At 54.8% G+C, this 25,869-nt stretch overlaps 2 protein-coding genes across 3 annotated transcripts in view; both read left to right on the forward strand.

The window, feature by feature from the left end:
• Nucleotides 1-17,237, forward strand: part of PSMC3 (proteasome 26S subunit, ATPase 3) — a 45,393-nt gene extending 28,156 nt beyond the window's left edge. Inside the window, exon 14 of the mRNA XM_059709415.1 lies at nucleotides 17,220-17,237. The gene's annotated coding sequence lies outside the window, so the exon portion shown is untranslated. The remainder of the gene's footprint in view (nucleotides 1-17,219) is intronic.
• Nucleotides 9,690-25,573, forward strand: SPI1 (Spi-1 proto-oncogene). 2 transcript variants are annotated; one of them, XM_059709417.1, is made up of 5 exons: nucleotides 9,690-9,934; nucleotides 12,383-12,482; nucleotides 23,030-23,217; nucleotides 24,037-24,199; nucleotides 24,647-25,573. In XM_059709417.1, exons 1-5 carry the CDS (start codon nucleotides 9,890-9,892, stop codon nucleotides 24,964-24,966), a joined length of 816 nt encoding a protein of 271 aa, XP_059565400.1. In that variant the 5' UTR covers nucleotides 9,690-9,889; the 3' UTR covers nucleotides 24,967-25,573. The 2 variants fall into 2 exon arrangements, with proteins under 2 accessions (XP_059565400.1, XP_059565401.1); XM_059709418.1 differs by having other exon boundaries at nucleotides 9,692-9,934; nucleotides 12,386-12,482.
• The last annotated feature ends 296 nt before the right edge of the window (nucleotides 25,574-25,869 follow it).

Genomic DNA, 25,869 nt, shown 5'->3' on the forward strand with positions numbered 1-25,869 from the left:
ACCGAGCTGAGGACAGGCTGTCTCTAAAGCGAGGACACGGCCCTGCCCACAGGTCTGTGGAGAAGGCAGGTGAGTTACAAAATCCTGGGAGACACCAAGAAGGAGTGGTGAATACTTGGGGTGGGAGGGTTCCCACTTGGGATGGGCCCTAAAGGACAGGAGAGGGTTCCCCAACAAAAGCAGGTGGGAGCAGGCTCTCCATTCTGAGTCACATCCCTGTGTCATGGCTTCAGCATTTCCCACGGTCCGAGTGCCCTTCCTTCCTCTGAGCTTGGTGAACTCCTATTCATCCGTCAGGGCCCATGGACACACTCTAGATGCCTGGCCTGGCCTGGCAGCTCCTTACAGCCCCTTTCCCACCCAGGGTCTGAGCAGACCCAGAGGCCAGGCCCCTTTGGTCACAGCGCCCTCGCCAGCCCCACCCAGGCCGGCATCCAGCCCCCGCCGTCCTCTGCTCCGAAAAGCACCGTTTCCCTTTTCTGGGTGACCACACGCCATGCACAGGGAATTTCCATCGCAGCCTGTGGAGCCTCTGATTCACTCAGGTCCCTCTCACAGTTAACTCCTTCCGGGCCTGCGCCTTCTGCGCCCGCGCCCTGGGCTACCCCCACCCTGCCTGGGACTCCTGGGCAGCCGCAAACTGGCCTTGGGCCCCACAGCGTGGAAGTGGAAGTCAGCCTCCCAGTCGCTGGCCCCCTCAGGGCCCTCTCACTCCCATCCTCCACCCAGAGACCCCTGCCCCCAAGGGCTCATGCCCCCACACAGGGCGCCGAGCGGAGCACAGGTTTGGCAGTGACATAAGCCTGGGCCTGTCCTGATTCCGGCCCTTTCTGCTCTGTGGCCTGGAGCCCTGTAAGTACAGGCTCGGCTCTGGGCCACATTGCTCATCTGTGAAATGGTGAGAATTCCTGCCCCATGGCCTGGTGCAATGCACTGGGTGCATGAAGGGAGCGCAGTGATGATTTCTTTTCCTCCTTCTTTCCAAAGGGCCCCTCCTACCCCTTCACAAGGTCCCGACTCCAGACCCGAGGCCTTTTTTCAGCCTGGCTTGCCCCTGCCAAGACCTAGTTGCTCAGACAGGGTGAGAGAGAGGTGTGTGTTTTGTGGGGGAGAGGGGCTGCTGTCTCAGGGTTCTCTGGCGCCTGCATGTCTCAGTTTTCCCCAGGAGACTGTGGAGGGGCCTGGGTGGGAGCTCTGAGGGGCTGAGGCTGCAGAGAGCCGGAGCCTCGGAGACAGAATAACGCCGTCCTCCTCCCCGGAGGACACTGGGCATGCGCCTCATTCACAGACATCACACGTGCTGTCTGAGCTCATGCTCACAGCCAGTGGGAAGCATCCTATTATCACCCCATTTCACAGACGAGGACGCCGAGGCCCTGAGAAGTGACTTGCCCTCAGCTACACCGCACACGGAGGAGGGGACAGGATTCCAGTCAAGGTCTGTCTCCAGAGGCTCAGTAAACATCTGTGAGGCTGATGAGGGGACATGCACTAACCAGACCCCCACTGCATCCAGGTTCAGGCAACCGTCTTTTCAGCCCTTTGAGCAATGCTGGGGCGCGGGCCTGTCGACCTCTCTTAGAAAGGAATCCTCTGAGCTTTGGCGAGGGCAAGGAACTTGCCAGAGGCCACACTTCCAATCTGGGATCCAGGGGTCCCCAGAGAGGAGAGGAGGGGGAGAGGGGCTCCACAGACAAGGGGCCTGAAGGGAAGCAGCTCCCGTCCTGGCGAGCCAGCAGCGCGGGGGTGCTGCCCGTGGTGAGCAGAAGGAAGTCGCTGTGGGTGGCGGTGGGTTTGAGGTACCGGAGGCTGAGTGATGTGGCCAGGAGGTGAGCTCCCCGTCTGTAGGCCTGGTCAGCAGGAGACAGGGTGTGGTGGGGTGGCCGTGATTCAGGGCCCAGGGCGGTCGGCCTGCTCTGGAGATCTGTGCCTCCTGTGGCTGAGACTGGCAACAGAGGACAGGAGTTGGCACAGATGGGAGGAGAGACTCAGGGGGGCTGGGAGAGAAGGAGGCGAGCAGGGGAGAGGGTGCCTGGAGGGCAGCCTGGAGGAGGCGAGCCCTTGAGAGACAGAGCCTTACGGTGTGGAAGGGGGAGGCCTGTGAGCAAAGGGCGTGCGAGATTGAGAAAGAGGTTCTAGGAATGTTGAGAAGTATCTTCGGGCTGGAGGCGGGACGGGGCTGGCCCACTGGGGGCAGGGGAGGGTGGACAGGCCTGCGGACTCTGGGTGTTGGGGGCTCCAGCACAGGCCTCAGGGGTTTGCACTTGGCCTGTGGACGAGTGAGAGCTGAGGAAGATGGTTAGGTTCGGAAACACCCCTGGGAGAAGTGAGAGAGGGACTGGGCGGCAGCCGGCCCAGGGCCCGCGGAACTGCAGCCCCCTCGCTGCTCGCCGGCTGTGTGTCCCGCACCCCAACCTGAGCCCAGTCCCCGCAGTGTGAACGGCGCTGGTGGTAACGTGCCTGCCCCGCGGGGCTGTGTGCGGGCGGGAGAGCTGCTGCAGGTGGACATCGGGCCTCTGCAGATGCCGGTCCCCCCCCCCCCCCCGCCTTTGTCGGGGCCACAGGCTCTTGACGCCCCGGCCGCCCTGGCTGTGGGTATGAGCCGGGTCTCAGGCAGACCCTCCCCTGAGCCACACAGTGCAAGTCACCAGCCACTTCTGAGCCTCAGTTTCCTCATCCGTCCCATGGGGATGATGGTGGCACCAACTTGAGATTTGAAGAGGAGAGAATGTGCCTCGCTCTGACGCCTCCCTTCTTTCTGGAGTCAAAACCCAGCTCCACACAGCCCTCCCCAAGGCCCACCAGACGCAGCCCCCCACCTCTCCCCTCACCCCACACGGCCCCTCGCGGCCTGGTTCGTGCCCCTGCCTGGCGTGGGCCCTGGCTGCTCCCTCACCTGCTCTCAGGTCTGTCTCAGGAGGCACACCCTCCGCCCTCTTCAGCACCGCAATGCCGCCCCCCGCCCCCCACCACTTTCTAACGTGCAGGGGAACGCCTCAGCGACTCTGCTTATCCCTGTGGCCTGCTCCAGATCAGCCCCAGGCAGGGGTCTTCGCCTGCGTGGGGCAGGCCCACAGGGCCCGAGTGAACATTTGATCGATGTCCTAATGCACTAGAGAGCCAGCGGGGCTCTGCCCAGCGCCCCGGAGCTCTGAGGGGCCCAGGCGACCGAAGCTGGGGCTCAGGGAGCCTCTCCCAGTGTCTCAACCATGAGAGGAAGTTGCAAGACGGCCATTTCTGTACATGGGCTCACTCTGTTTGTCAACTTTCCCAGCTCGCGGTCGAGGCCTGAGTTTTCACATGCCCTAGCTCCTCTCCGCCCCCCCCCCACTCCCCCCCCCCACTCCCCCCCCCCCATGGGGACCAGTGCTGGGAAAGGGGGAGGGGGCTTCGCTCCCTCATGCTAGAGCTCTTTGGGGTTGAGGCTGGGGCGTCTGCAAGCTCAGGGGTTGTGTCCCCTTTGTGGACTCAGCTTCGAGGACAGCACCCGTGTTTCCTGTTGTCTGCTTACTTTGTGATTGCAACAGAACCCACCTACCCCCTCAGCCACCCAGCCCGGTGGGGGCAAAGGGCAGCCTAGCCAGCCCTCCCTCGCCCAGGCCGGCCTGGCTACCCTGCCCTTTGCAGGGCTCAGCCTGACGGGGCCGCCCACTTGTCCAGTGCGGAGGCGGAAAAGCAGTCATGTGCTGCTGGTAGGAGGGTAAGAGGGTGCAACCTTTACCAAGGGCAGTGTGACAACCTCTCTCTTTCTCTCTCTCTCTCTCCCATATCTGTCTCAAACTAATACAATATTACATGTCAATTGTATATCAATTAAAAAAATACATTTTGCCCTGGCAGGTGTGGCTCAGTTGGTTGGAGCGTCATCCCGTACACCAGAAGATGATGGGTTCGACTCCCATCAGGGCACATATGGGAGGCAACCAATCAATGTTTCTCTCTAACATCAATGTTTCTCTCTCTCAAATCAAATAGCCCAGCCAGTATGGCTCAGTGGTTGAGCGTCGACCTATGAACCAGGAGGTTATGGTTCGGTTCCTGGTCAGGGCACATTCCCACATTTGTAGGCTCGATCCCCAGTGGGGGGTGTGCAAGAGGCAGCCAATCAATGATTCTCTCTCATCACTGATGTTTCTATCGCTCTCTTCCTCTCCCTTCCTCTCTGAACTCAATAAAAAAATATTTTAAAAATACATCTCCTTTGACATCAAAAGAGGTGAGTAAAAAAATCCCCGTACACTTACTTTGCAAAATCTAAATAAGTGATCTCAGTTCCAATGAGTTAAGAAAGATCATGTCGTTTTCAATATTATGGCTTAAGGGCTTTCTATTTCTATTTAAGTAATTTCTGATACTGGTAGCAGTGTTTACGAGAGGTGCACAGGGCTGTTGCCTCGGCCTGTATTTGGTTGTGATTTCCTTTTTGGTGTCAATCTCTTAACTACCAAGGTTAACCTTGGAAAATTAAATACAGAAGAAGGTCAAGGGCGGGGGAAAAAGGAGACATATGTAAGACTCTTTGTAATACTTTAAGCAACAAAAATAAATAAATAAATAAATACAGAAAAAGGAGAATTTATACGAATTGCAGTTTCCCTTCAGACAGATACTTCCACAGAAGTAGTAGGTCCTTCTCCTACCTCGTTGTCATCGAAGACAGAAAACTACGCTTTGTTCTTTGCTACTGAAAGGAGCGCTTTTTGCAGGGAGAGAGGAAGGGAGAGAGAAACATGGACATGAGAGTCAGCCGCCTCCTGCACGCCCCACTCCAGGGATCAAACATGCAACCTTTTGGTGTGTGGGATGACACCCAACCAACTGAGCCCCACTGGCCAGGCCGAAGGAGGCCCTTTTATAGACAAGCAAATGTAAATGCATAAGGACCACCACCCGAAGCCAGTGCTCCAGTCCAGCGGTCGCCAACCGGTGGTCCGCAGACCACTGGTGGTCCGTGAGGTCCGAAAGGTTGGTGACCGCTGCTCCGGTCCATCCAACCCAGGAAACAGCATTTAACTCCAGTCTTCTTCCCCGACAACTATTCCAGTGGACACTCCCCTCTAACTTCCCTGCTTAAACACACACACACACACACACACACACACACACACACACACACACCCCTTGCCCTTTGACCCACCCAGCATTTCAACTTTTGGAAATTTATCCTAGACATACATTTGCATATGTATAAATTAAAAAGTTTTATCGATTGTTGTATTATTTGTAATAACAAGACTGGAAAAGACCTGAATGTCGATCCATAAGAGACTGGTTACGGAAAGTTTTAGCAATTGGAATACTATACAGCTGTGAAAACGGACCAGAGCTACGTGCAACGGCATGGTGGGAAAAGATGCAGAATTCCCCTACTATTTACATTATGATTCTCTTTATATAAAGATTAAAATCTGTTAAGATGAAAACGAAACTATGTGTTGGGGACATTTACATGAGTGGTAAAACTGTAAGGAAAAGGAAGGAAATCATTACTGAACACATCAGGATGGTGTTGTTTCTAGAGAGAGGGAGGGGTCTTGAAAGGGACTTTTGTGGATGTTTCTGGAGGACTGGAAATGTTTTATTTCTTGACCTGGATGGTGGTTACCTAAGTGTTAGCTTTATAATCATTCTTTAAACTGTAAATGCTTTGTGCACTCTTTAATATGAATGAGGTCTCTCATGATTCAAAAATGCTGCAATCCACCCAAACAGTGGAATACTATACAGTCATTCAAAAGAACAAGACAACTCTACCGTATATGCATGGAGGTGGAATGGATTTTTTGGGGGCGGGGGGTGGAAGTGAAGTACAATGTGTTCTTATGCTACCTTTTAGGTAAATTTAGCAAGAGAACACATCTGCCTGTGTGCTTATGTATGCTTACATTACCTCTAGAAAAATACACAAGGACCAGGTAACTTGCAGGGAGCCGGTGGAAGAGGAACTGGGCAGCTGTTTCCCTTTTTGCACATTTTGAGTGTTGTATCGTGTGCATATGTTATCTACTCAAAAAATAAAGTAATTTAAAAAATTTTGTCTCTCATTCTCTGGAACCCCCAAGATGTTTGGGTTCAAACTAATTTCTTGCCAAGAAGAATGAGAGTTACAGCCCAGGCCGGAGGCACCTGGCGACCTTCAGCAGGTCGGGGACCCTCCCTGGCCCCCATTTCCTCCACGCAGAAGAAGGAGCCATGTCACCACCGCTTCCCAGCTCCCCTCTCCCCAGGCCTCTCTCTCCTCCTCTTCTGCCATCTGCACCCTCTTCTCTCCTTGCTTCAGGCTCTTGCTGCTTCACTTCCCTCCGTTGGCACTTGCTTCTATTTTGTTTCTCTTTCTTTTTTTCAAAATCCTCACCCGAGGATATTTTCCCATTGATTTTTTTTGTTTGTTTGTTTGTTTAGGGAGAAATATCGATGTGAGAGAAACACATCAATTGGTTGCCTCCTGCACAAGCCCTGACCAGGGCCCAAGCCGGGGAGGAGCCTGCAACCGAGGTACATGCCCTTGACTGGAATCGAGCCCGGGACCCGTCGGCCTGCAGGCCGACCCTCTATCCACTGAGCCAAACCAGCTAGGGCTTGTTTCTCTTTTCCTCCCTTCTGATCCTTGCTGCCTCTCCCCCTCTCTGCCCTTCCTGCCCTCTTTGTGCGTGCCTTCTCAGCCTTTCCTCCTCCCCTCCCCTCCCCTCCCCTCCCCTCCCCTCCCCTCCCCTCCCCTCCCCTCCCCAGTAGGATCCAGCCTTTCCTAGAGTCCCCATAAGGCGGGTTTCGTGCCCCAGCTCTCCACACAACCTGGGAGACCTGGGCGAGTCACTGACCCCTTGCGTTATGTGAGGCCACAAGGTGGAAGCAGCCAGCACAGTGCTGGGCACTCAGAAAAGAATTTCCCTCCTTTTAAAGGAGCTGGTAGCCCTGGGGTGTGGATGGTCTGACCCTTCCTGCTCTGCTTGGAATTGCCCAGAATCCGGGCCCTCCTGTTCTGAAGGCTTTGAATGACAGCAGGCCCTGGGTATGGGAGGTCTTGGGAAGAGGCCTCTGGTAGGCCTTGGGGGAGGGAAGATGGGAGGAAGGATGGGGAGGACTTGGTGTGTGAATAGAAAGGGAGGCTCGAGTCGTGCAGACGGTGAGTCCTTCTACCCATTTCCAGAGATTCGGGCCCTGGACCTTTTTTGGGGGGCTTCCTTCCTCGGGGCTCTCGGGCTTGGCCAGTCTTGGGACAATGGAATCTCTTTCTCCTGGGGTCTCCTGAGACTGAGGCCCCAGAAACACGTGGCGGACCTGGTGTGCCGCCTGCAGCACAGAGAAGAGCGCACGCTCCCTGCCTACGGCCAGCAGAGGCTGCACAGTCGCCCCTGGATGCAGCCGGCTCCTCGGCTTGACTCTCAAGGCCCTTCGCCTCCCTGTCCTGTCTGGCTTCCAGCCACAGGGATGGCGGCTCACTGTTCCCTGTTCTTCTCCACCTCCTGGCCTTTGCTCAGGCTGGCTCCTCAGCCAGACAATGCCCTTTCCCTTGCACGCTTTCCTCCCTGAGTCCTGGCCAAATTAATTGTTCCTCAGTGTACCTAGCACCTCCCTCTTGTGCCCCCACCTCCCCAGAATGCTATGTGTTTGCATGTCTGTTGTCTGTAGCCTGTGAGCTCCTGGAGACCCAGGGAATGCCTCATTCATGTCTGTGGGAAGTTAGTGATTCAACGAATGAGTTAGTGGACAAATAAACGTTCAACAAACCAAACCAAGAGAGTAACGAATGAATGAAGGAGTGAATGAATGGAGACATCAAGCAGGACCTGGTTCTCATGGAGCAGACCTACCCTTACCCACCTCCAGTTAGCTGGGACTCTGCCTTCTCCACAGGGAAGCTGAGAGCAGGATGGAGTGGATGTCAAGTCAGCCTGCCTCTCCCCTCCTCTTGGGGAAGGGCCTGGGTCAGGTTCCTAGGGTGTCTTGGGGACTTGCGACCTGGAACCCCTGGAGAATCCCAAGTGTGGATGCAAAAAATCGGTGAAGATGGAAGTGATTGAATGGTGAACCTATGATCCCTGGTCTTTGCTGCCAGTGAAGACACACTTGGGGGCCTGGGGTTCTACTGACTGGAAGGAGGTAGGCTAGTCTTAGTGGGAAGGGGATATAAAGCAAGGGGTTAGACTACACATGGGAGGCAATTGGACTCACTGGACATCAATGGGTCAAATGTGTCTTTATTCATCTCGCTGCTCTCCAGACTAGATCAGGGGCTCTCTGAAGGCAGGGATCTTGTTCATTACTTTTCTGTTTTCCCAGAACTCAGCATAGAGCCTGTAACTCAATTAATATTGGCAGGGTGCACAGATAAAAGTATGAGTAGATGGATGGATGGATGGATGGATGGATGGATGGATGGATGAGCAGGTGGGTGGATGGATGGATGGGTGGGTGGGTAAATGAATGGGTGACAAGATAGATGGATGGATGGGTGGAGAGATGAATAGGTGGATGGATGGATGAGTAGGTGGATAAATGGACTAATGGATGAACAGATTGATAGCTGGATGTGCAGTAGAAAGACTGATGGATGAATAACACATGAATGGGCTGATCTATGAATATATAGACGATAAACAGATAGGTGAGTGGATGAATGGACTAACAGACAAATGAATGAGTGGACAGTTGGATAAACTGATAGATAAATGAATGTATGACTGGCTTGACTGACTTGATAGATGGTTGGACAAACAGATAAACAAATGGGTGGGAAAATAGATGAATGGACAGACAAGAAAGGTTAGTAAACTAGGAAGACTGGATTCGATATTCAGGCATCGGCAAGGAGTGAGGAAACAGAAATCTGGGCTGGGAATAGAGCCCCCAGGGATGTGGGAGAAGTGGCGACATTCAGGAAACTGGGAGGGGAGGGGTGGTGTAAGAACCCAGGACCCACCATCGGAGGAAGGAGGGCTGGTGGGAAGGGTTTGGGATGGGGGAGGTGGAAAGCGCACTGTGCTGAGGACCCTGTCCCGGAGCCCAGCGCCAGGCTGGGTGGAACCCAGGGCGTGGGGGCCTGGCATCTGCTGGATCAGCCCCCGCCAGCCAGGCTGACCCCAGAAAGTGGAGGCCCCAAGAGGCCACCCTACCAGCCCTGACCCCACGAAAGTGACTGTTGGCCACCTGGGGGGTCTCAAGAGAAGGAAACATTTGTGGCGTTAGGGGTTAGAGCAGTGGTTTTCAACCTTCCTAATGCGACCCTTTAATACAGTTCCTCATGTTGTGGTGACCCCCAATTTCATTGTTACAAATTGAACATAACTAAAGCATAGTGATTAATCACAAAAACAATATGTAATTATATATGTGTTTTCCAATAGTCTTAGGCGATCCCTGTGAAAGGGTCGTTCGACCCCCAAAGGGGTCGCGACCCACAGGTTGAGAACCGCCGGGTTAGAGCCTCAGCACAGCCTGGGGGCAGCAAAGGCCTCCCTGTGGTAGAGCTAGCCTCCCTCCCTCCCACTCTTCCTCCCCACCCACCCCCCAAGGCCGCCCCTCACAGTCCCAGCTTCCTCCGGGCAGGGGGCCTGGCCCCCACAGCCTTCCAGGCCGGTCCCTGCAGCACCACCTGCCCCAGCGGCCAGAGACTTCCTGTAGCGCAAGAGATTTATGCAAACGGGCTGGGGTGGTGATGTCACCCCAAGGGGACTATCTCCCAGTGGCAGGCCCTTCGATAAAATCAGGAACTTGTGCTGGCCCTGCAATGTCAAGGGAGGGGGCTCACGCAGGGCGCCTGTAGCTCAGGGGCAGGCCCAAGCCCTGCGCCCGAGAGTCAGTCCAGCCCCTGACGGGGCTTCCCATCCCAAGGGGCTCCGCACTGGCCCCCACCGAGGCAGGGGACCGGACCGGACCAGAGCTCGGCTGGATGTTACAGGCGTGCAAAATGGAAGGGTTTCCCCTCGTCCCCCCTGTGAGTACTGGGGCTCCTCCACCAGCCCAACCTGTGGCCCTCGGGCGCCCGCCCGCCCGCAGGCTGCCCTCCAGGCTTGCTATCAGTGGGAAGTTGGTGTTTCCTCCTTGGAGCTCTGGCCTGAGAACCAGCCAGGGGGCCATTGGGTCCTCAGAGCGTGCCCTGGCGGGCTGAGGCTGGGCCCGTGTGGGGCTGTGATCGGTGGGGCCTGAACGGTTATTTATAGATGGGGCTCGGTGGCGGGCCTGAGCTCCAGGGCAGGGCACTGGGCCGAGAATGGGGAGGGCGGCGGCAGAGAGGTGGTGGGGAAGGAGATGGGGAGACTGGCATGGGGGAAGCCTTGACTGGGATAGTGAAGCCTTGAGAGCAGGCGGCGATGGGCCAGGGGCCTCGCCCTTGGCCTGGGAGCTCCTGGGGACGAAGGCTGCTGTAAGTCTGGGTCCCCGGCGCTCGGCCTATGGCCTGGCACAGAGGACATGGTTGTTGACCGAAGGGTCTGGGCCCAAGGGCCTGAAGGTCCGCAAGAGGCCAGGCAGCGGCGGGGGCCAGGGGTGGGGCAGCGGCTAGGGCTGCCGTTAGGGCTGGGGCTAGGCTGGGGCTAGGCCGGGGCCGGAGACATCCTGGGGCTGAGATTGGGGCTGCGTAGGACCTGGTTGAGTGTGGGATTGGAGTTCGGGCAGGGGCTGAGGCTGGGACGGACGGAGACGAGGTAAAAAAGCAGGACCAGGGGACCCCAGGAAGTTCATGGCAGCAGGCTGGGACACCCCCCTGCTTCTGCTCTGGGTGACAGTGGCAGCCTCAGGCGGGTGTCAGACTTGGGCTCCTCTGAAAGGGTCCCTTTCCTTTTTCTCACTCCATCTCCACGCAGCAAGGGTGGGGAGCCCCGGGAAGGGCTTGGCAGGGCCTGTCCACCTGACTCAGCTTTCCTGGCCTAAAGGCAGCCCCCTCCCCTCACCTACCCCAGCCGCCCACCCCAGTGGGGCCTTAGAGCCCCAGGGAGGCACCACAGCCCTGACACCCTGCTGCCCAGCTGCCCAGCTGCCTGAAGACCCGGTGCTGGGCTCCCGGCTCCCCACTGGGCCTGGCCTGACAGCACCAGCCAGCTAGCCCCCTGACCTGGCCCTGTCTCCCTCTCCCCCTGGGACCAAGGAGGTGGGGGAGGCAGGGGTGGATGGAGGTGGTCCCAGGAAGAGTCAGTTCTATCTCAAGAAGGTGATGGGCTCAGGGGCTTGGCCACCCTGTCTCTGACCCTTGAACTCCAATCCCTAAGCTCCAGATAGAGGGGCTGGAGGCACATCTCAGACTCCCACACCTAACCTTCACCCCTCTCCCCGTCCAGGGGCGACTGAGTGCTCCCAAGGCAGCCCTGATCCCCAACCCGGGCCCTGAGGGCCAGAGTGACTGTTGTGCAATCCTTGGGCACACGCGTCGGGCTGGGGAGAGGCCTGGTGACTGCTGGGAAGACTCTGGGTGTGCATGTCCCTGTGCCTGTGCCAGTGAGTGGGGAGGAGGAGAGGGAAGATGGGGGGAGGAGAAGGGAGGGTGGAGGTAGGGGAGGAGGGAGAGGAGGAGGGGAAGGAGGATCCCAGGGAGTGTGTTGGAGGAGCATGGCTGAGGGGCAGTGAGAGGATCAAGGCTTGGCCATCTCGTGGCCCCCAGAACCTGCCTGAGTGAGACTGTGAAATCCATCAGCTGGGCAGCCACTGGAGACCACGGTGGCCCTGAGTACGCCTGCCTGGACCTGGGCACAGGGAGTGAGAGAATGGGGGTTGGCTGGGGGCTGGGGAGGCTGGCAGGAGGACAACGGTGAGGACGAGTGTGCAAGTGGAATGTGAGTGATTATGGGAGGACATAGGTACGAAGGTGAGTTTAAGGTGCTTGAAGGCAAGTATATGGCTACGTGTGTGAATCTGGGGACTGTGTGGGCCTCCAGGGTGAGCGTAAGTGTGTGTGTGTGTGTGTGTGTGTGCATGGCCACAGTGCGTGTGGCTGTGAGTGACCTTCAGAGTGAGTGTGAGGGCGAGTGTGCGGGGACCTGTGGGCATGAGTTGCTGTGTGTGAGTGTGTCATAGGGACGATGCGTACGTTTGGGGGCTGTAGGTGCATCAGTGTGAGTGTCAGAGGGCGGATTTGTGAGATTGGGGCACTCGGGTGTGAGTGTGAGTGTGAGTGTGAGTGTGTGGCGCTTGTGAAGAGGAGGGGCTGGGGGGTGGAGGGAGGCAGTCCTCTCCTCTCAGCCTTTGTCTTCTTTTGACCTCTGACCTCCAGGGTCCCTGTCACTCCTGGGTCCCTGCTCCCATTCTCTGTGGCCGCCCCTAGTCCCCAGCAGGGAGAGGCCTGATGCAGCCGCTCTTTCTGGGAGGACGGTGTGGACCCTACATCCTGGGGGGCTGCAGGCCTGGCTGGGGTCTCCCCACCTGTGTGCGTGCTGACATCCTCCTTTCCCAGCAGCCATCGGAAGACCTGGTTCCCTATGACACGGAGCTGTACCAACGCCAAACGCATGAATACTACCCCTATCTCAGCAGTGATGGCGAGAGCCACAGCGGTGAGTACAGGGCCCCTGCCCCACTGCCCCAGCCCCGCCTGGGCGCCGAGTGGCTCCCGGGGTCTGGAGAGAGAAAAAGAAGAAATGGCTCCCAGCACCTCTTTGGAATTCTGAGAATTGGACCATGCTAGTTCCTAAAACCCCCACTCCACACCCACACCCACACCCACACCCCAGCCTCCACGGACTGAGCATCTACGGTGCCCAAGGCACGAGGCCAGCTTCGTTTATCTTGTCCAATCCGTGCGGTCTTTTCACAAACGAGGAAACAGGCTTAGGAGGCTGGGTGATTAGGACAAGGTTGCACAGCTGGTCAGGGGAGGCCAGGTCCGTCTGCTCCAGGTCCAGTGCTTTTCCACTCTCCCCTCCCCCCAGTTTCTCCCTCCTCCTCTGTTCTTGTCGCCCCCTCACCCTGAGCTGTTGGTGCAGGCCCGCGCCCTGCTGTGTGTAGCTAGCAGCGTTTCTTAACCCCTATGGGCACTTGGGACCGGATAATGCTCTGTTGTGAGGCCTGTCTGTTCACTGTCGCCTAGTGAGTGGTGCCCCTCGCTTCTACCCATAGATACCAGTAGGACCACCAGTCACGCAACCAAAAGTGTCTCCACACATTGCGGAATGTTCCCCGAGGGACCGAGTAACCCCAATTTGACAATTGCTGGGCTAACGGAGGCTCTGAGGGTCCCCTTATTCAGCAGGGGCTGAAGCCCCCCCTTTGCTGGGGTGGGGGGAGAATGGAGCCTGGGCTAGGGTGTCCTTCTGTCAGGCTGTACCTGCCCCCTCCTCCCCAAGGCCCAGCCTTGATCCTGGAGCAAATTCAGGGGAGGAGAGAGAGGCATTAGGTGCTGGGGAATGAGTGGGTCTTGGCCTATTGATGGGGACACCCCTGAACCAAAGGTGAGGTATCCTAGTGAATGGGTCCTCATTGGGGTGCTGAGACCTGGGCAGGCCGGACACTAGGGTGTCTGCAGCCCCAGAGGGAGAGGCCCACTGGGTGTCACAGCTGAGCAAGGTTCCACACTTGAAGGCCACCCCTGGGAGCCAGTCACACGGGCAGCTCCATTCTGCAGGCACATCGAGGGCAGCCTTACCCTGGTGGCCACACCCGGGGGTGCCACATGCGGCCAGTCCTTACTTAGGGCTCTCCTATCTGATGCCAAACCTGGTGAACAGCTCACCCGGAACCCACACCTGGAAACTGTCAGAAAGACCATCCCTGGGAGCCATGTCTGGGGAGGAGGTGGTGGATTGTCTCAAGGCCACTTCAGGGGACACACAGGCTTCTTTCAGAACCCCAGGGCGGGAAAGGTTTTAAAATATCCTTCTTAAGGAAGGAACTCTTACCATTTGCAACGTCATGGATGGAACTGGAGAGCATTATGCTAAGTGAAATAAGCCAGTCAATAAAGGAAAAATACCACATGATCTCACTCATTCATGGACAATAGAGACCATTATAAACTTTTGAACAATAATAGATACAGAGGCAGAGCTGCCTCAAACAGATTGTCAAACTGCAGCGGGAAGGCCGGGGAGGGTTGGGGGGCAGGAAGTAGGGGGGTAAGAGATCAACTAAAGGACTTGTATGCATGCATATAAGCATAACCAATGGACATAAGACACTGGGTGATAGGGGAGGCTAGGGGACTGTCTAGGGCGGGGGGATAAAATGGATACATATGTAATACCCTTTGTAATACTTTAAGCAATAAAAAAAAAAAAAAGAAAAAAGAAAGTATTCTAAAAAAAAAAAAAAGAAAAAAAGAAAAATGTGTCCACATCCCAAAAAAAAAAAAAAAAATCCTTCTTCATCCTTTTAAACTCATTTATAATTCCGTAAGAAATGCATCCTCCCTGTGGAAAAGCCAGGCAACCTAGCGAGAACGTCTCCTTCATTCAGCTCTACCCCCAGCTCCTCCACCAGGATCGGTCTCGGTGAGTCAGGACCTGAGAAGGTCCCTCTGGGCTTGAGGACTGGCGCCCCCTGGTGGCTCCCGGCCGCAGGACAGCTCGGGTCCAGGCGAGCTCAGGGCTGCCTGGGGCGGCTTCCAGCATTAGGGCTCCTTTTGCCTCGGGCCTGGCCCCCTCTCAGTTTCACTGGGTTTGGGTGCATTTCCTTCGGGTCTACCGAAGCCTCAGTTTTCCCTCCTTTAATGGGTAATATGGGGGTGCTGTTCATATATTTAGAAATGAGCTAGGCCTGGGGCTGGGCTGATGGAGGGAGTGCTTTAGACAAAGCCTGTTCCTACCTGGCTCAGTGCTCCTCCCGATCTCTTAAATCTGGGAAGTGACTCGCGGTTCGATGCCTGCGCACCCTGTGTGGGTCATGAAGGCGCAGTCTCTTCAGAGATTCCTCCACGTCCCCACGTCCCCACGTCCCCACATGCCCCAGCGCCCCCTCCTCCAGGCGTCGAGCCTGGCCCTTCCTGATACCTGTGGGAAGTTCTTGTCTGAAGGCTCAAGAGAGAGACAACACCACACGCTCCCCCCTAGTGCCTGCATGTTCCTTGGTCTGGGTGTTAGGCAGCGAGGCTGAGTGAAAAGGCACCGGGCCGGCCCGAGTCTAGTCCGGGGCCCATCACTCAGCGTGTCACCTTGGAGAAAGTGGCTCCATCTCTGAGCCCTGTCTCCTCATTTATAAACCTGGGAGCATGAAAATACCACATGGAGTTGTGACGATTAAACGAGGTGATGCAGGTGAATATGTGAGCTCATGTACTGAGCACCAGGCCCAGTAAACTTCCAGGACACGTAGGGTAGCTTTGCTGCGTCCCCCAGGCAGCTGGAGAGCGGGAGGAGCACAGAGGGTCCTGGAACAGATCAACCAGCCAGCCACCCAACACTTACTGTCCCACCCACTTGTCCACACACCCACCCAATAGCCTCTGATTGTACCCACGCACCAGACACTGTTCTAGGCACTGGAGGCTCCAGGGAGTGAGATGGACAAGGCCGCTCCTCGCATGGAGCTGTATTCCAGGGAGGGGGACAGTCAGCCAGCAGATAAGCAGACACGGAGTCCTAAGTTCCACGAAGAGCAGAGCGATGCATGTGGCACGTCTACGCGGGGGCTACTGAACCTGGGTGGTCAGGGAGGGCCCCCGAGGAAGTGAGTGTTGAGTGACACCTGAGTGAAGAGAAGGAAGGTGGGTGCAAAGGCAGGTGGGGGCTGGGCGTCCCGGGCAAAGGGCCAGAGTGGCTGTGAGCACCGGGTTGGGGGGTGGGGGATGGAGAGAAAAGGTAGGCAGGGTCTGCAGGGGGCAGACTGCACAGGGCCTGAGCGCCAGGGTGGGAGTTTGAATTTTATCCTACAAAAATACAGCCATTGGAGGTTTTGAGTAGGAAAATGACATGATTTACCTTGTGTGTGTGTGTGTGTGTGTGTGTGTGTGTGTTTGGCGAAATTCTAAATAAATTTTAATGTTTGAATTATTAAAATAACAATTACTCATTGCAAAAATCTAAAAAAATGAAAAGTATAACAGTATATCAAGTAAAATATTTCTCTCTTCCCAATCTTACTCCCCACTGATAGCATCCTCAGTCCATTCTCACAGACGTTTTATTCTACATATATAACTCTGTATGTTTGTAAATATTTGCTATACATGTGTGTAGTCTATTCATTCAAAAATGGAATTGTGCTATCAAACTGCTCTGCTATTTACCATTTTTTTACTTAAACTTATAGACATTCCTTCATGACCTCCATAGCATATCAGAGACAGATTAAAGATAATTTTTCCAGCCCTGGCCGGTGTGGCTCCATTCGTTGCACATCGTCCTGTGCACTGAAAGGTTGCCAGTTCAATTCCTGGTCAGGGCACATGCCAGGGTTTCAGGCTCGATCCCCAGTAGGGGGCGTGCAGGAGGCAGCTGTGCTTCACGTTCACATCGATGTTTCTCTCCCTCTCCCTTCCTCTCTCTAAAAATCATTTAAAAAAATCATTTTCCAGTCTATGACAGTGCTATGTACATGTATGCATGCAGATTTGAAATAGAACACAGAACAATATTCCTGTGTTCATTTACAAACATTTATTGAATGCTTCCTATATGTTAGGTGGAGCTGAATCTAGCTTGATCTATTCACCTGTACTATAAAAGATGAGAAGTTGCCCTAACCGGTTTGGCTCAGTGGATGGAGCGTCGGCCTGCGGACTGAAGGGTCCCAGGTTTGATTCCGGTCAAGGGCATGTACCTTGGTTGTTGGCACATCCCCAGTAGGGGGTGTGCAGGAGGCAGCTGATCGATGTTTCTAACTGTTTATCCCTCTCCCTTCCTCTCTGTAAGAAATCGACAAAATACAAAATATATTTTTTCAAAAAAAGATGAGAAGTTGGCTTTCTAGTCATTCACAATACACACACACACACACTTCTCCACACATACCAAGATAAGTGTATAGCAACTTTTTCTTTTTGTTCTAGTTTTATTAATTAACTGACATATAACACTGTATACATTTAAGGTATACAGCATAATGACCTCATGCATATTTATGTTTATATATTATTTATATATATATAAACTTGACTAGCACCAGTTTAATTAACGTCCATCACGTTGTATAGTCACAACAAACTTTTTTTCCTTGTGATGAGGACTTCTAGCAACTTTAAACATCCCATACATCAGTGTCAACTGTAGTCATCATGTTGTACATTACATCCCCAGGACTTACTCCTCTTATAACTGGAAATGTATGCCTTTGACCACCTTCCGTCAGTCAATTCCCCACCCACCACCCCATCCCCTGCCTCTGGAAACCACAAATCTGATCTCTGTTTCTATGAGTTGTTTTTTGTTTGTTTGTTTGTTTTTAAGATTCCGCGTGTAAGTGAGATCATACAGTAGTTGCCTTTCCCTGTGCCGTAACTTCTGCTACATGTATCTGAATTTCCCACTATTATGACCACGTGACTATTACGGCTGAGCCACTGGCGTACTTTGCCTGTATGTTCTCCTCCGCGCGTTTCTCAGGGGCAGTGCAGCGAGGAGAGACGAGCCCTCGTTCTGGGACTAGGTTGCTGGGGGGCACACCCCACCTCTCCATCCCTCTCTGGGGTGACCCTGGGCAGGGTACTTCACCTCTCTGTGCCTCAACTTTCTCTTCTACTTCACGGGGTTGCTGTGAAGATTGAGTAATTGTATGTAAAATGCTCAGAACAGTGAATGTTACATACTATAAGGATTTGTTCATCTTGTCAGTATAGTTTCCCAAAAAAGGGGGTGGGCAAGGTTTTGCAGTTGTTTGTTTTACCTCTGTGCTTTCACTTGATTAATGGCAGCGCGGCTGTGTATAGAAATCTGGGTTAAAAATCATTTTTCTCCTTAGAAATTTGAAAGCCTGCCCTAGCCAGTTTGGCTCAGTGGATAGAGAGTTGGCCTGTGGATGAAAGCGTCCTGGGTTCGATTCTGGCCAAGGGCACATGCCCGGGTTGAGGGCATGATCCCCCCTAGTAGGGGGAAGCCAATCAGTGATTCTCTCGTCATTGATGTTTCTATCTCTCCCTTCCTCTCTGAAATCAATTACAAACATATATATATATTTTAAAGAAATTTGAAAGCGTTTCTCTACTGTCTTCTGGTTACCAGAGTTTTCTTAGGAAGCCGGATGCCTTTCCACATCCTCTTTTTTTTTTTTTTAATGTAACCTATTGTTTGTTTATTTTTTGTTTGTTTAGTTTTGTTTGGAAGTTTATAGTATCTTTTCCCAATATCTAGTGGGCCCACTGAATAAGCTTTTAGAAAGCTTTCTTTGGCTGCTGTGTGGAGAGTAGATGGAGAGGAGGCAGGCACAGGCAGGAAACTGTTGGAATAACTCAGGCAAGAGATGACGGGGGCTCAGACAAGGGTGCTGGCTGTAGAGACAGGCAGGAGTGGATAGATTCAGGATAGATTTTTGAAGGCAGGGCTCATAGAATTCGCTGTTTGTTACGATTATTTTTCAATTATGGTGAAATACACATAATATAAAATGTATCATCCTGACCACATTTAAGTGTGCAGTTCAGTAGCACCACGCACACTCACACTGCTGGGCGACCATCGCCATCACCCAACTCCAGAACTCTTTCCTCTTGTAAGACTGGAACTCTGCCCCCATAAACGCTAACTCCCCATTTCCCCTCCCCTCAGCCCTTGGTAACCACCAGTCCACTTTCTGTTTCTCTACATTAGGTACCACATATGAGTGAAATCATACAGTATTTCTCCTCTCGTGTCTGGCTTATGTCATTCAGCATAACGTTCTCAATGTCCATGTTGCAGCCTGTGTCAGAATTTCTTTCCTTTTCAGGGCTGAATGCTATTCCACTGCCTATATGTGCTCCATTTGGCTTATCCATCCCTCTGTCGTGGGCACCTGGGTTGCTTTAGTTATTGTGGATAATGCTGCTGTGAACATGGGGGTACAAATACTTCTTCCAATCCCTGCTTCCAAGTTCTGTTGGAGTTATATTCAGAAGTGGAACTTCTGGATCACATGGTGATTGTATTTTTATCTTTTCGAGGAACCATCATACTGTTTTCCACAGTGGCTGTGTCATTGCACATTCCCACCAGCAGCGCACAAGTGTTCCAGTTTCTCCACATCCTCACCAACACTAGTCATTTTCTGTTTTGGGATGATAGCTGCCCTCCTGGGTTTGATAGGATTTGCTATTTGTGATGGGGTTGGTAAAGGAAACAGAGTTCCAAAGTATGACTCCTTCTCTCCATCCATCCATCCATCCATCCATCCATCCATCCATCCATCCATCTTCCCGTATACTCTTTCATAGCACTAACCATAACTTGTTTATTCATGCATCGATTTCATCATCCACTCATTCACCTTTCCAATCGTCCTTCCCTCCACCTACCAAACCCTCCATCCATCTCCCACTGACTTATCCATCCAATAGCTCTATGTAAGCATCTTGAAACCTCAAGCACATTGCTAGGTGCTGTGGGGTGACTCCGGCTCAGGTCCTTTCGGATTTGTCATTGCAACACGGGAAATAGCGGAAGCCTAACAACTAAGATCCCAGGGAGAGAGTGACGAGTGCCACGGGGCCTGGCGCCCTCTGCCCTAAGCCGTCTCTGAAGAATTTGCAGGAGGCTGGCCTTCAGGAGCCCAGTGATCTGTGATTTACTGAGAAGGTTGCTTCTCAGCTCCTGCTTTCTTAATTCCTCATCTCCCTCCTCTGTCTTGCTCTTACTTCTGCTCCCCTGGGGGAGCCCTGGCTTCAGGCTGGGATTTCTCTTCTGAGGAGATAAGGTCAACTAAATGACACTTAAGGCTTGAGTTTTTTGTGTGTGGGGTTGTTTTAAATTTCCTATTTTTGTTTTGTTTTGTTTGTCCTGGTTACATACAGGTATTACTGCAACCAAAAACCTGAGTAAGAATAGGGATGTGTGGATAGGACTTTGGTCCCAGATTGGGAGCCGGTTTAGAGGGAGGAAATGAAAGATTTAGATGAATGGGTTATTGCTGACTGGATGGATGACAGATGGATAATGGAAGGATGCATGGATGCATGGATGTTTGAATGACGGATGGATGGATGTTTGGATGGGTGGATGGATCATGGATAGATAATGGTTGGATGAAGAATGGATGATGGATGAGGGGTGGATGATGGTAGACCAGTGGGTAAGAGCAGTCAGTAAAGTCTGTCCCCATGGGTCTTACCTAAAGTGTCCATTTAACAGTCTTGTTCCTCAGAGGTGGTATGAGAGAGTGGCAGGAGTTCAGTCCCGTGGAGTCATACACAGGGAGGTTTGGATGAAGGCCGACTGTGACCTGCTTTGGGAAACGCTGGCCTCAGGCTGGGACCACCAGAGTGAGCCCACAGGCTCAGGTGGAGCTAGAACAGAGGGGGGAACAGGAGGGAAAGAGCAGCCAGGGCCCTCCCCATACCTGCAGGGCTGCATGCACTCAGGGTTCCCCCACCCCGAAGTGGAGTGGGCGTGAGGGTGGCGGTCGGCGGGCAGGATCGATGGGGCATTCTATGAAGATGAATGCATCTTCAACTCGGGCGGCAGAAGGCAGAAATGGGGAGGGCCAGGAGCGGGGCCAGAGGGGGATTTACAGCTAAAGAGGAACCCGGGTGTGCTCACTAAACCCCAGAGCCCCCAAAGGGCCTGTCTCGGAGGACAGAGCCAGCACGGGGCTGGGCGGGGGTGAGGGGGGTACTTTCTGGATCTCCCTAACTCACAGCGAGGTGAACGTGCAAATGCAGTGTTGTTTTGTCTTCCCGTTGGGTTTAGTAATTTTGTGGAGGAGAGTCAGAGAGTCCTTAAGAGAATAGGATTCATTCACACATTCAGGAAACGTTTGCCGAGTGCCTGCTGGGTCCAGGCACCGGGAATGCGGAGCTGAATAAGAGCAGTCACTGCCACCCTGGGTCGTGCTGGGGCCCCACTCCAGCCTCTGGGGGGCGTGCCAGCGGGGGGCCCCAAAACCGTTTCTCTGGGCCATTGACTAAGGTGACAGGAGCAGAGGGAAGAGGAGGAATTAGTATATATTGAAGCATCTGCCTTTTGCTCAAGTGCTAATCTGGGCTCTTTAAATAAACTAGTAACAGTAGTAATAATAATAGAGGTTTGTTTGTGCCAGGTTCTGGTCGAAGCACTTTGCAGGCTCATTTAATCTTCACCACAAGCCTAGGAGGTGGGTGTAATGATTAGCCCCATCTTACAGGTGAGGAGACTGAGGCTTGGGGAGGTGCAGAGACCTGAGCATGTCACACAGTGGTAAATGGCAGAGTCAGAATTTGAACCCAGGTCTGCTGACTCCCGGATCATGTATGTCTCCCCTCTATGTTATGCGGCCTCATAGAGGTGGGAGTCTGGACGGAGGAATGAGTTCACACGTGAATGGGACGTCAGTTAACTACCCAGCCAGGTCTCCCGCGTGTAGCATGGGGAATGAGAGGCTCAGGGTCACATGGCAAAGCCACCACAGAGCCCCCAAACACATGTCATTTCTCAGGGATGCGTGAGTGGGTACATGCTGCGCGAGAGAGAACAAGAACGAGGGAGACAAACCGACAGACAGGCAGGCACCCATCTCACACACATGCGCACCTGGGCCGGCGGTGGTCCCCCTGCAGGGCCTTGTGCTGGTCCCAGAGGCGTTGCCCTAGCCCAGCGTCCCACACACTCTATGAGAAAATCCCTCTCGTCGCTCTATCACCACACCTTCCTCTGGACCCCGAAATGTACCCAGGAAGTCCTCAGACATGCGGCAGTTTTTGTTCTTGGAAAAGGTGCCCAGAGGAACCATGGTGAAGACCTGTATGAGTCCCAAAACAGGGCTGCCAGTGGCATGTGACTGTTCCCCAAACTCGAGTCCACCCCGCCGCAGACTGAAAGCACCCGTGGGGGAGTTTCCAGGAAAGCCTCAGGTCCTAGTAACCTCGCAGGAACACAGATACAGCTGCCCGAGGGCTTGGCTTTGCAGGGGCAGCACCGTGAGTCCGGAGTGGTTCTGTATGTGAAGAGTGCCAGCCCTGTGACTCTGCAGTGACACACCTTGGCCATGTGACAAGGCCGGGTGCATGTGACTGTGGGCAGCCAGTCGGCCCAGGAACCACTGGGAGGTCTTAACTCCCAGCCTCCTCGGGAGCCGGGCGTTTTACAAATGTGAACTCATGGGTAATCTCCTGACAACGATTATCCCCCTTTCAGAGGTGAGTCAACTGAGGCCAGAAAGGTCCATGCCTGAGCCCACACAGGAATGACATGTCAGAACCAAGATGCAGACTCTGGCTCAAAGCCTGTGTCCCTGTGGCCGCCCGGGAGGCAGGAGAGAAGTGTGGTTGAGAATGCAGACTTCGCTTCAGCCCTGGGTCCTGGCTCTGCCAGCGACAAGGTGCTTGACCATGGACACGCTATGTGTGTAGCCTCGCCAAGCCTCAGGGTCCTCATCTATAACGTGGGATTGTCAAATACAAGCTGGTGGTTAGATGGCTGATGTCGCTTGTAGCTCAGCCTGGCCCGTGGTAATTGCCCCATAAGACCTGGCATTCTTTTTATTGATTAAAAATGTTTTTGATTTTTTTTTTGAGAGAGAGAGAGGAAGGGAGAGGGAGAGAGAGAGAGAGAAACATCAATGTGAAGAGAAACATCTATTTGTGAGAGAGAAACATCGAAAACATTGATTGGTTGCCTCCCACACACACCCTGACCAGGGACTGAACCCACCACTGGGCATGTGCCCTGACCAGGAATCAAACCAGCGACCTTTGGGTACACGGGACAATGTTCAACCACTGAGCCACATTGGCCAGGGGTATTGATTATTTGTAGAGAGAGAAAGGAAGGGAAAGAGAGAGAGAAAAATATTGATTTGTTGTTCCACTTACGTATGAATTCAGTGGTTGCTTCTTGTATGTGCCCTGACTGGGGATTGAACCCACAACCTTGGCATATGGGATGATGCTCTAACCAGCGGAGCTACCCGGCCGGGCCGGCCTGGCATTCTTATTTGTTAAACCATTCTGACCTTTTCCTGCCGGGCCCACCCGGCTCACCGCCGGCGGCCTGGCTGTGCCCCGCAGACCACTACTGGGACTTCCACCCGCACCACGTGCACAGCGAGTTCGAGAGCTTTGCGGAGAACCACTTCACGGAGCTGCAGAGCGTGCAGCCCCCGCAGCTGCAGCAGCTCTACCGCCACATGGAGCTGGAGCAGATGCACGTGCTGGACACCCCCATGGCGCCCGCCCACGCCGGCCTCGGCCACCAGGTGCGTGCGGCCCGCCCGGCCCGACCCGCAGGCGCCCGAGGCCGGTGGGGAGGCCCAGCTCCACAGGAAGCTGACACAGGCTCTTACTCAACTCGGCTTCCTGCCCCACAGTGCCAACGGCGGCCGGAGCCCCAACGGCTCCTCCCGGCCCTCGGCTGACCTCATGACCCCACGCCCCTTATCTCCTCTCTCCCACGATGGACAGAGTCCAGATAATCCCCGCCCCCCACCACACACTGGTCCACTCGACCCTGACGGCCTTGGCAGAGGCCTTCCTGACCCTCGCTGGCTGCAACCCTCGCTCCCTGGGCCCTGAGGGATCTGGCATCCATGTCACTGACCTGTACCGACCCCTACTGGCCCCTCCCTCTCCTCACTGGCCCTGTTTCCTGACCCTCGTCAGCCCACCAACCCTAACCCCCGTCAGTGGCCTCCGCTAACCTCGGCCTCCCCTCACTGACCTCCACGGCCCTTTTACTCACTCATCACCGTTCACTCGGGCGCTCTCCCCCCCCACCCCCCACTTCTTGCCCAGGCCACTGCTAGTCCACACGGTACCCTCGTGTGTGAGAAAAAAGGGCCCCTTTCCTGGTCACTTAGCCCTGAACCAGGGGGTCCAGCTGGACGGGATTTCACGACCTGCACCCGGTGTGCGGTGACCCTGCCTGTAACCCAATTGACCGCCACTGTCCCCAGCCTTCTTCCAAACCTTTCTGGGCCCTGCTGACCTCCCGCCCTCAGCACTTCTCTCACTCCGTGACCCCTGCCTTGCAGCCCTGAGCTCCCAATGTCCCTCCCTGACCTCAGCTCTCTTTCCAGGTCTCCTACCTACCCCGCATGTGCCTCCCGTACCCCTCCCTGTCCCCGGCCCAGCCCAGCACGGATGAGGAGGAGGGGGAGCGGCAGAGCCCCCCACTGGAGGTGTCCGACGGGGAGGCCGATGGCCTGGAGCCAGGGCCGGGCCTCCTGCATGGGGAAACAGGTAGGGGGCCCCGCCCCAGCCCCATTCTGGCCATATCTGCCCCATGCCCACTCCAGCCGAGGCTGACTGACTCAGTAGTCATACCGCAGAGCTGAGTGTGTGAACATTTGCCAATGTGTGTGTTCCTGTGTATCTTGTGGGAGCATCTGTGACGGTCTGTATCTCTGTGTGTGTGTGTGTGTGTGTCTGAGCACGTGTGCATGAGAGCTGAGTGTACGCAGCCGCTCTGTGCCTGGGCGTGGACGGGTGTGTGTGCATCTGCACCCCGCTGTGCTGTGTGGGAGTGGGTGGGAGTGGGCGTGTGTGTGCCAGGCATAGGGTGGGGGAGCTGGCTCCCCTGTGGGCCTCCCCGAATCCCGTCCTTCCCCACATAGAACTCCCAGGGGCCCCTTTCTGGGTGGTGGGCACGGGTCCCGTGCTGGGGCGCTGACCACCCCCCGCCCACAGGCAGCAAGAAGAAGATCCGCCTGTACCAGTTCCTGCTCGACCTGCTTCGCAGTGGGGACATGAAGGACAGCATCTGGTGGGTGGACAAGGACAAGGGCACCTTCCAGTTCTCGTCCAAGCACAAGGAGGCGCTGGCGCACCGCTGGGGCATCCAGAAGGGCAACCGGAAGAAGATGACCTACCAGAAGATGGCCCGCGCCCTGCGCAACTACGGCAAGACGGGCGAGGTCAAGAAGGTCAAGAAGAAGCTGACCTACCAGTTCAGCGGGGAGGTGCTGGGCCGCGGGGCCATGGCCGAGCGGCGCCACCCGCCCCACTGAGCCCCGGCGAGTGACCCGACCCGCTGGGCCCACCAGGCCTCCCTGCTGGCCATAGCATTAACCCCTCACCCGGCCCGGACACAGGGAGGGAAGCTCCCAGGGGCCAGGGCAGGACTGTGGTGGGCCGGGCGCGCCTCACCTCCCACTCCCTCCTCCTCCAGGCCCAACCCACATCCCTGCTTCGCCTCCCACCAGGACCCCAGCCCTGGCCCCAAAAGGCACCTGGGGGGTCTGACCCCTGGAGAGGGTCAGCCTGGATTAGTGCCGCCAGGTGCTGCCTTGAGAGTCGAAGCCATCAGACCTGTGTACATTACCCACCCTGTAAGCATCTCTCCCTTCTCACACCTCTGTCCCATCAGCTTCCTCAAGAAACTTGCAGCACAAAGAGTTTCTTTTAAAATGGATTGTCCGCCCCCCCCGCCCCCCCCGCCCGGCCCGCCCCCCCTGTGATCTCTCCTTTTCCCATTTATGTATCGGCATTTTCTAAGGACACCCAGTGCTCAGATGCTGGGGATGTGAGGACACAGGGATCAGCCTGGAGTTAGAGCTGTGGACAGAATGAGTCCTCAGTTCTTATTAGGGAAATAAATCATTGCAAAACTCTCCACACCTGGCAAATGGTTTTTCAAAAAAGCCTCAGTGAGGCTTAAACTCATAATCCTTGGGTTATGCCCCCAGTGGTGGTGGTGATAACTGTGGCCATTTATTACATGTCCGCCTCGGAAGCGGGCTCCAATATCATCCCAGGGTACAGACTGGGAAACGGAAGCTCACAGAGGTCAAATACTTTGTTCAAGGTCACACAGCTGGCGAGGGCCGCAGGCCCATGGAGCGCCAGGTGAGCGGCCACGTCAGTGTGAGGGAGGAGGCTTCACGCGACCGGAATGGGGTACAGTTCGGCAA

This window comes from Myotis daubentonii, chromosome 9, assembly GCF_963259705.1.
Source record: "Myotis daubentonii chromosome 9, mMyoDau2.1, whole genome shotgun sequence".
In the NCBI taxonomy this organism is placed as follows: Eukaryota; Metazoa; Chordata; class Mammalia; order Chiroptera; family Vespertilionidae; genus Myotis; species Myotis daubentonii.